Genomic DNA, 9,815 nt, shown 5'->3' on the forward strand with positions numbered 1-9,815 from the left:
GCACATGGCAGCCATTTTGCGTTAGTGGATATCTAGGGGGCATGTGTTCTATCACAGTGGGTGACGTGCATGCGTGTGCAAACACACACACACACACGAGAGAGAGCATGCGTGACTGGAAATCAGATTCTTCAGGCTAAAGGCCATGATATTATTCTATTGGAATCTTTATGAAGCGTATCTGTGCATATGTATGTGTGTGTGTGTCAATGTCGATGCGGCAGATCTGAGCTCCGTCTTCACCTCCTTCGTCACATGGTTCACACACAGTGTGTGGTTGCCAAGACAACAGGTAGTGGAGTGGAGAGGGTCCCCTGGAGATTGGTGTGTCTGCGTGGGCATGTGTGTGTGTGAGAGAGACCGTGTGAAAGGGAGAGACCGAGGTAAGGAGAGAGAAATATATAATGTGTGTATGTGTGAGAGAGAGAGGAGAAAGGGGGGGGGGGGGGGGAGTGGGAAGTGGGAGAGTTATCATTGTGTATTCTCTGCCAGTCCTCTCTTCTCCTTCCTGTGTCAGATAGATCCCTCGCTCTGAAACAGCACAACCACTGAAGTGTGCACTGCCATGCTGACTGTGGGATTGGTGTGTGGGTGTTCTTTAATGTTATCGTGGCCAAAGGATGCGGTCCAAGATGACTCCTTAGAGACAGACATGCTATGAGAGAGATGGAGGGCGGGAGAGAGGGATTAAGAAAGGACAGGAGAAATGGAGGGGTAGACACAGGGGAGGGAGTGAGACAGCGGGCCTGAGGAGTGAGTGAGATACACAACTTCTGTTGGACATTGTAGAAATCTTCCACAATGATTTTGCTCTTGTTTGTTGTCTAAGATTAGTGGAGGGTGTCTTTGGAATGAATGTATGATTGTGAATAAGACAACTCTGCACAAGCCAGGAACAATTCATTTCACCAATCTGACACTAGATTACCTTTTATGGCTTAGACACCTGGAGAGAGTGGGTGGGTGTGTGTGTGATGTCACAGCTGGACAGGAAGAGGAATCTCATCCTGGCCCGTTTCCATGACAACCAGGTCCAAGGACACAAGGGCAGAACATCGCTGGATGATCATAAAGGGACACACACACACAGAAGTGTTGGCATTGGCCACCAAATTATTCTTCCTTCAGTCTCACAACCACACACTGTTGTGAGTGCTCTCTCTCTCCTTATTTGCTTCCTCCCTCTCTTCCCTCCTCACCCTTCGTTCTCTCCCTCCTTCTCTCCCAGGCATGTAGATGTGGGGTCAGTAATTGTACACACATGCAGACGCAGGCAAAAGCAGAGCTCACTTTCACAGGGCCCCCCCTCCTTCACTCTTCTCTCCCACTCTACTTCCATTCCTCTCTCCCCACTCTCTCTTTCCCTCTTTTGCATTTATCATTCAGGCTTATATGATCCAAGCCATCACTTGATGTTATCAAACATTTGAAAAATCTCCCATATCTTTGCACACAGAGACAGCCAGACATTAGCATGGTGGAATACATAGCAGAGGTCTGAATACCTGGGTATACCTGGGCTTCAGATCAACCCTCTCACTGATGACGTGACACTCAACACTCTCACTGTGACATCATCACGTGAATAGAACTGCCCCCTCATAAACACAGCTGCTCCCGACCAATCACAGCCCGGGGAGGGAAGGCAGACTGCAAAGCCACATAGCGACAATTCAGATACATACAGGTACCTCCGCTAAGACGGGAGAGAGCAGCAGCAAAGCAGTGCTGTATCTTTAAGTGGTCATTGTAATGCAGGGCATCCCCAAGTGTTTTGGCCAGCTGCCAGACTGGGGATGGGCGCGCACACACACACGCTCTCCGGTGCTCTCCATTAAATCTAATCACTCAAAGTCACTGTGTCGATGTCGATTCAGTGTGTGTGTGCCCAGGGAAGAGCCTGTGCATTCAGAGTTCCTCAGTGACAGAAAGAGCACCGTAGGAGGGAGAGAAAGAGATGAGAATTTCAGCAATGTGTGCGTGGCTGAGCTGAGGATGTATTCATGACCTTTCCTGATCAGAATGCATAAACACACACACACACACACACACACACGTCATTTCAGTCCAAACTCTCCAACAGCGTCTCCATTTCCTCCTTTCTCTTTGATATCAACCTGCAGGGGACATCAGGCATTTTCACAATGTGGAGCTCTTTCCTGTGAAAAGTGAAAGCCATTTCCTTTTCTGAGATAAGTGATCACGTGGGCATGAAGGCACTGCAGGTAATAAAGTGAGAATGTTTTATGTGCTCTGTGGTGCTGTGAGTGAGAGCGAGTGAGAGAGGAAGAGTTCATCCCACACAGCCCTTGCAACATGCCCATGTAATTATGATGGGTGTAGAGCCATGTTCAGTTTTGTGGCCTGGCTACCATCTTGGTTGGAATGTCCTCAGTATAATAATAATACTTTACATTTGAATAGCGCTTTTCATTGAATCTCAAAGCATTTCAAAAATCAAAAAACAAAAAAGCAATATATCATGATAGGTCAATCAATAGAGGCCAAGTCCTTGACAGCTGCATCCTACGAAGATGGTGAAGGTCAGTTCATGGGTGAATGAAGAGAGCTGGTCACGGGGTGGTAGACGATGGTGATGGAGTCTGCGGATGATCTTGTAGAGGACAAGTCTTATAGCCACTGCATTTCTCCTCTTCCACTCTGTGTAACACAGTGTAGGATGGTGATGCCTCAGAAGCCCTGGGCGCCAGAACGCTCACCACACAATGTAGTCAGCCAGGTCACCCGTGATACAAGTCTGTATCCAACGTCCATCCGGAAGACGTGACATTTAACAGAATCGGTCTCACGTGGAACACCTGCACAGTCAGTCAGTGCACTCCCCAGGTGTCCCCCTCATCTCATACTGTTCCACAGGGCATCATGGTGGGGGGGGGGGGGGGGGGGGGGGGGGGGGGGGGGGGGGGGGGGGGGGGGGGGGGGGGGCCAGTTCATAGTTACAGCACTGTCACAGTAACCACATCAAGCCTCTCTCCAAGGACATCAGTGGGGTTCACAAGACAATGAAACCTACGCCGTGTCCCACTCCCACCATATGCAGAGTGCAGTGCTCGTTATATACAGTTCGTCACGCGCACACACACACACCGGGGGGAGCCTGCTGCAGTCACAACCTCTGAGGTAAACCAATATATGTAAACCAACAGTGGAACAGAACCAACACAGACAGAGAGAGAGAGCTCCCAGCTATGGCGAATACCCACTACTACTCCACTCTATACCCACCTACTACTCCACTCTATACCCACTGACTGTAATGTAGCCTACTACTATCAAACACCCACACTTCCACATGGCTGAGAATGATCAAGGGCTCTGCAGATTCCGCTCCTCCCCCTCTCCTCTCCCCCTCAGGCACCTTGCAGCACTCAGGATGAACCCAGAAATACTGACGTCTCATACTGAGGTGTCATCCCCACTACACATCCATTCTCCAAACAAGCCGTGTGAGGCAGTAGAATCAGACATAACATAGGCAGGTGTAGTGTGTGTGTGTGTGTATATATATATATATATATGAATGTGCCTATGAGAGAGGGGTGTGTATGAGGGGTGTATATGTGTGCGTGCATATCAGTGTGTGCAAGTTCGCGTGCGTGTGACGCCTTACTAATAAAACAAATAAAAAGCATACCTTTCACCTGGCTTTCATACTCTGCAATTATCTCTTTGTCCTTCTTGCTCCTGACCAGGTTCGACATGTCGGCGCACTAAGGATGGTCAATCAGATAACGGTCCAAACCTTGATTATTCCGCTCCACCGCGCGTCTACGATGCCCGAGGCGCTATCCCAAACCACAGGTTACATACTAGGGAATAGATCCACTCACTGCCGCAACAACAGAATGTATTATTCCTCCCCAAGGGATGGCGGATAAAACGCTCAATCATCCAGAATCACCCTCTCCATAGAGCCACCAGTGACTGCCTGAGCCATGCTAAGTTTGGGTTCTCTGTGAGCTGTCAACTGGGAAGCAGGTAGAAACAATTTCCCATTAGCGAGCTCAAAGAGCGCGGGAGAGGCAGCGGCAGTAGCCTACACACACACTGGGCTGCGGTAAGAGAGGGGTGCACGCCCACTAGGTTTTCCAGCGGAGCACACCCTGGTCTCTCGTTCGCCGGAGTTTCTCCTGTACAAGTCTCTCCCGGGGTGTTTGCGTGAGTACTATGAACAATATGTGTCTGTGATCTAACACTGTAGTAACCTTTCACACAAACTATGGGCTACGCTACTCCGCTCCAGCATGCTGCTCAATGCCATGGGAAAGGGTGGGACTCGGGGGCGGGTACCCAGATATGATTGACAGTAAGGCCTACCGTAACCACTTATGCCTTGTTCACATTGGCAGTTTGAAGTGACTCAAATCTTATTTTATTTATTTGAATCTGTTCTTTTTCCTGCAGTCTGAACAGCCAAAAAGCACACGGAATCAGATATTTAAAATAACATTTTGTAGGTGGTTTGAAATCAGATTCAAATCTTTCTTGGCCATGTGACTTGTTTGAATGGCTAAATCTGAATTATTTCCGCTCAAGTTGTTTTTAGACTGTTATTTGGCATATCTAGCTACTCGGTTGACAGTTAGACAAGAACATGTGATAGCTAACTAGCTTGTTTATTGTTTACAAACAAAACAGTGAATGTGCTAAAGCCAAACAGCTACTTAGCTAGCTAGTTGACTGCTATGGCTAACCAAAAAGGACTCGTTCTTGAAAGTTGGCTCATCTGCTCCTTTAAGGCTTTAAAGGTGTTCTAACACTATGATTTTGCGAGCACCGCCACCAATCAGCCTACACCACTCGTGGTGACAAGCGTAGCCGAGTCAGCAAATGACGGCTGTTTGAACACGCATCCGATTTGGTCACGTGTAAATTTCTGTTTGGACAGTCAGTTTTCCAAGGCATGCATTGTGAACAAGGCTTTATAGTGCTTCGTGGCTCGGTCATAATAAAGGGCGTCGGATAGGACCCGTGTCCAATTAGGATTTATGACTAATGAGTCATTTATTAAAATCCTAATTAGGTCATTTGTGAGATTCATTCAGAGGGGGTTTGTGTCAGCAGTGCAACACAGGTGCGTGCCTGCAGGTAGCCTAAAATAACTTACTTTCCACTGTAGAGAGGAGACACATTTAAACTCTTTGAGTTAAGTGCTAACAGAGAAAGACTGGATATAGTTGAAAGGGGCTCTAGGGGCTTGTAAGAAACAGAGAATGAAAAGCCATAATAGCTGCGTTTACACAGGCAGCCCAATTCTGATATTTTGCCCAATTATTGGCAAAAGATCTGATTCGTAAAAATACCAATTAGTGGCAAAAGATCACATTTGGGCTGTGTGTAAATGCAGCAAATGTTGATTTTTTAAATTCTTATTCTGAGGACACTGTACTGGATTTCACTCTAGCCAAGCATTAATTAGAAAGGCAATCAACTAACTGAAATCTACCAAGAATTATCCTATGGAAAATTGTCATAAATATAGTTAGTTATATCTGGAGTACCTAAAATAGGCCTAGTTGGACATTTAACTTACCCTGCGTTCATAACCAAGTGGGAAGGTGGTATTTACCAGTTGTGAAGCCGTAAATACCAGTTGGATGAGTTCACGTGCTTTGAACTCGATGAGAAATGTAGATTGTTTCAATTCACCCCTGCCTACATGTACAGTGCCTTCAGAAAGTATTGACCTTGACCTAGGAACATAATCTCTGTATTTTCCTAGCCCTTGACTTTTTCCACTTTGTGGTGTTACACTGGTCTAAACACAATACCCCATAATGTCAGTGGAATAATTGTTTTTAGACATTTTGACAAATTAATTAAAAATGAAAAGCTGAAATGTCTTGAGTCAAAACGTATTCAACCCCGTTGTCATGGCAAGCCTAAATAAGTTGAAGAGTAAACATCTGCTTAACAAATCACATAAGTTGCATGGACTCACTATGTGTGCAATAATAGTGATCACCTTTTTAATGACTACCTTAACTCTGTACCTAACACAAACAATTATCTGTAAGGTCCCTCAGATCAGCAGTGAATTTCAAACACAGATTCAACCACAAAGATCAGCGAGGTTTACCAATGTCTCGCAAAGAAGGGAACCTATTGGTAGATGGATAAAAAAAAGCAGACACTGAATATCCCTTTGAGCATGGCAAAGTTATTAATTACACCTTCGATGGTGTGTCAATACACCCAGTCACTACAAAGATACAGGTGTCCTTCCTAACCTAGAGAGGAAGGACTTTAAAACAGTTTAATGGCTGTGAAATGAGAAAACTGAGGATGGATCAACAACATTGTAGTTACTCCACAATAGCAAACTAAATGATAGAGTGAAAAGAAGGAAGCCTGAACAGAATAAAAAATAGTCCAAAACATGCATCCTGTTTGCAATAAGACACGAAAGTAAAACTGAAAAAAATGTGGCAAAGAAATTAACTTCATGTCCTGAATACAAAGAGTTAAGTTTGGGGAAATTAGAGACTTACTCTGAAACTCACAGCTGTAACCACTGCCAAAGGTGACTCTAACGTGTATTGACTCAAGGGTGTGAATACTTACATACTTTTGAATTCAGGCTGTCACACAACAACGTGTGGAATAAGTCCAGGGGTATGAATACTTTGAAGGCACTGTGCATATCTACCACAAATATCATAACCCTGCACATTGATATGGTGCTGGTACTCCCTGTATATACTGTAGATTCAATATTGTGTATTATATTCCTCATGTTTTTATTTTCTTATTTTGAACTTTGCATGGTTGGGAAAGAGCTCATACGTAAGCATTTCACGGTAAAGTCTACACCTGTTGCATTCGGCGCATGTTACAAATCAAATTTGATTTTGATTTGATTGGCTAATGGCAACAAGTTGTGTCAACCATAAACTAAAAGTACAGCTATCATGCTTGTAAACAAATGATAGTGTTCAAAAACCATATTAAACCAAGATTGCTTTTTATAAATAATGTTTTGTTGCATTTAACTGCCAAAAATGCTGTTATCGAGGTAATTGCTTACGTCATAGGTCAGCATGTGGATTTTTCCCAGTCGTATGTGGTAAATACCACCTTCCCACACCTACTCATTCAAGGGTTTTTCTTTATTTTTTACTATTTTCGACATGTAGAATGATAGTGAAGACATTACAACTATGAAATAACACATATGGAATCATGTAGTAACCAAAAAAGTGTTAAACAAATCCAAATATATTTTTGATTTGAGATTCTTCAAAGTTGCCACCCTTTGCCTTGATGACAGCTTTGCACACTCTTGGCATTCTCTCAACCAGCTTCATGAGGTTCATGAGTTACCTGGAATGCATTTCAATGAACAGATGTGCCTTAATAAAAGTGAATTTGTGGAATTTCTTTCCATCAAATCAAACTTTGTTTGCCACATGCGCCTGAATACAACAAGTGTAGACTTTACTGTGAAATGCTTACTTACAAGCCCCTAACCAACTGTGTAGTTCAAGAAGAAGAAAATATTTACCAAGGAGGCTATAATAAAAGTAATAATTAAAAGTAATACAATAAGAATAACAATAACGAGGCTATATACAGAGGGTACTGAGTCAGTGTGCAGGGTTACCGGCTAGTTGAGGTAATCTGTACATGGGGCGTCAATGTAAATTGTCAGGTGGTGATTTTTATGAATTGTTCAGCAGTCTAATGGCTTGGGGGTAGAAGCTGTTGAGTAGCCTTTTGGTCCTTTTTGGTTCTTAATGTGTTTGAGACAATCAGCTGTTGTGACAAGGTAGGGGTGGTATTCTGAAGATAGCCCTATTTGTTAAAATACCAAGTCCATATATGGCAAGAACAGCTCAAATAAGCAAAGAGAAATGACAGTCTATCATCACTTTGCGACATGAAGTTCAGTCAATCCGGAAAATTTCAAGAACCTTCAAGAAGTGCAGTCGAAAAAACCATCAAGCGCTATGATGAAACTGGCTCTCGTGAGGACCACCACAGGAAAGGAAGACCCGGAGTTTCATCTGCTGCAGAGGATAGTTCATTAGAGTTACCAGCCTGAGAAATTGCAGCCAAAATAAATGCTTCAGAGTTCAAGTAACAGACACATCTCAACATCAACTGTTTAGAGGAGACTGCATGAATCAGGCCTTCATGTTTGAATTGCTGCAAAGAAACCACTACTAAAGGACACCAATAAGAAGAAGAGACTTGCTTGGGCCAAGAAACACGAGCAATGGACATTAGACTGGTGGAAATCTGTCCTTTGGTCGGATGACTCCAAATTTTAGATTTTTTATTCCAACTGTCGTCTCTTTGTGAGCCGCAAAATAGGTGAACGGATGATCTCCGCATGTGTGGTTCCCACCGTGAAGCTTTGAAGAGGAGGTGTGGGAGTGCTTTGCTGGTGACACTGTCTGTGATTTATTCAAGGCACACTTAACCAGCATGTCTACCACAGCATTCTGCAGCGATACGCCATCCCATCTGGTTTGCGCTTAGTGGGACTATCATTTGTTTTTCAACAGGACAATGACCCAACACACCTCCAGGCTGTGTAAGGGCTATTTGACCAAGGAGAGTGATGGAGTGCTGCATCAGATGACTTGGCCTCCACAATCACCCAACCTCAACCCAATTGAGATGGTTTAGGATGAGTTTGACTGCAGAGTGAAGGAAAAGCATCCAACAAGTGCTCAGCATATGTGGGAACTCCTTCAAGACAGAAAAGCATTCCAGCTGGTTGAAAGAATGCCAAGAGTGTGCAAATCTATCAAAGGCTATAAAGCCAATATATATTGATTTGTTTCACTTTTTTTGGTTACTACATAACTCCATATGTGTTATTTTATAGTTTTGATGTCTTCACTATTATTCTACAATGTAAAAAATAAAGAAAAACCCTTGAATGAGTAGGTGTCCAAACTTTTGACTGGTACTGTGTGTGTGTGTATACATACATACATACATACATACATACATACATACATAAACATTACACAACATGTTGCAAATCGCAATTTCAACAATGAGTGGTTTGGAATGAATCAGTGGCTAACCGCAACAGTTGCAAAGCAATCACTAGCCTGCTATTCAGTGGAGAGGGTGTGTGGTCCAAGTCTGGGTTTAAGCTTAAAATGATAAACAGTCACATGCAACACCATGGGCCAGAAAAGTTTGACTACATCGGTCATGCTGTCAATCCAGCATGACTTCTGCCGTGTTCAAAACAACTGGAAACTGAGAAATGAGACTTTGATGACAAAATTTGCCCACAAGAAGGACCGCCGCGCCATCTTCCTTTTCAAGTGAGCACAGCACAACAAGTTGAGTCCAAAAATGTCTTGTATGCTGCTGCATGAATGATGTAATATGCCAGGGAGATACACTTAGTATTACTTTCTTAGCTACAGTATATGTGCCTCACCCTAATAATGTGGTTCCTTTCCGCCTCATAACTTAGCCTACTGTTCTGACTTGTTGGTGCACATGTAGCCTGTAGCCTGTTTTAGAGAAATGTCATTATCTTCTTATGGCTGGGGACAGTATTGAGTAGCTTGGATGAATAAGGTGCCCAGAGTAAACTGCCTGCTACTCAGTCCCAGTTGCTAATATATGCATATTATTAGTGTATTTGGATAGAAAACACTAGGAAGTTTCTAAAACTGTTTGAATGATGTATGTGAGTATAACAGAACTCCTATGGCAGGCAAAAACCTGAGAAGAAAAATCCAACCAGGAAGTGGGAAATCTGAGGTTGGTCGTTTTTCAACTCATTCCTTATTGAAGATACAGTGGGATATTGGTCATGT

The 9,815-nt window shown here is 43.7% G+C and overlaps 1 protein-coding gene across 2 annotated transcripts in view; it reads right to left on the bottom strand.

The window, feature by feature from the left end:
* LOC110490212 (SLIT-ROBO Rho GTPase-activating protein 1) overlaps positions 1 to 4,276 on the bottom strand; it is a 32,031-nt gene extending 27,755 nt beyond the window's left edge. For both annotated transcript variants that reach the window (XM_021563475.2, XM_021563474.2), the window contains exon 1: positions 3,656 to 4,276. In XM_021563475.2, coding sequence (XP_021419150.1) covers positions 3,656 to 3,722 — 67 coding nt within the window. In that variant the 5' untranslated portion in view covers positions 3,723 to 4,276. The remainder of the gene's footprint in view (positions 1 to 3,655) is intronic.
* Positions 4,277 to 9,815: the final 5,539 nt, after the last annotated feature.

Source organism: Oncorhynchus mykiss, chromosome 15 (assembly GCF_013265735.2).
Source record: "Oncorhynchus mykiss isolate Arlee chromosome 15, USDA_OmykA_1.1, whole genome shotgun sequence".
NCBI classification, from domain to species: domain Eukaryota; kingdom Metazoa; phylum Chordata; class Actinopteri; order Salmoniformes; family Salmonidae; genus Oncorhynchus; species Oncorhynchus mykiss.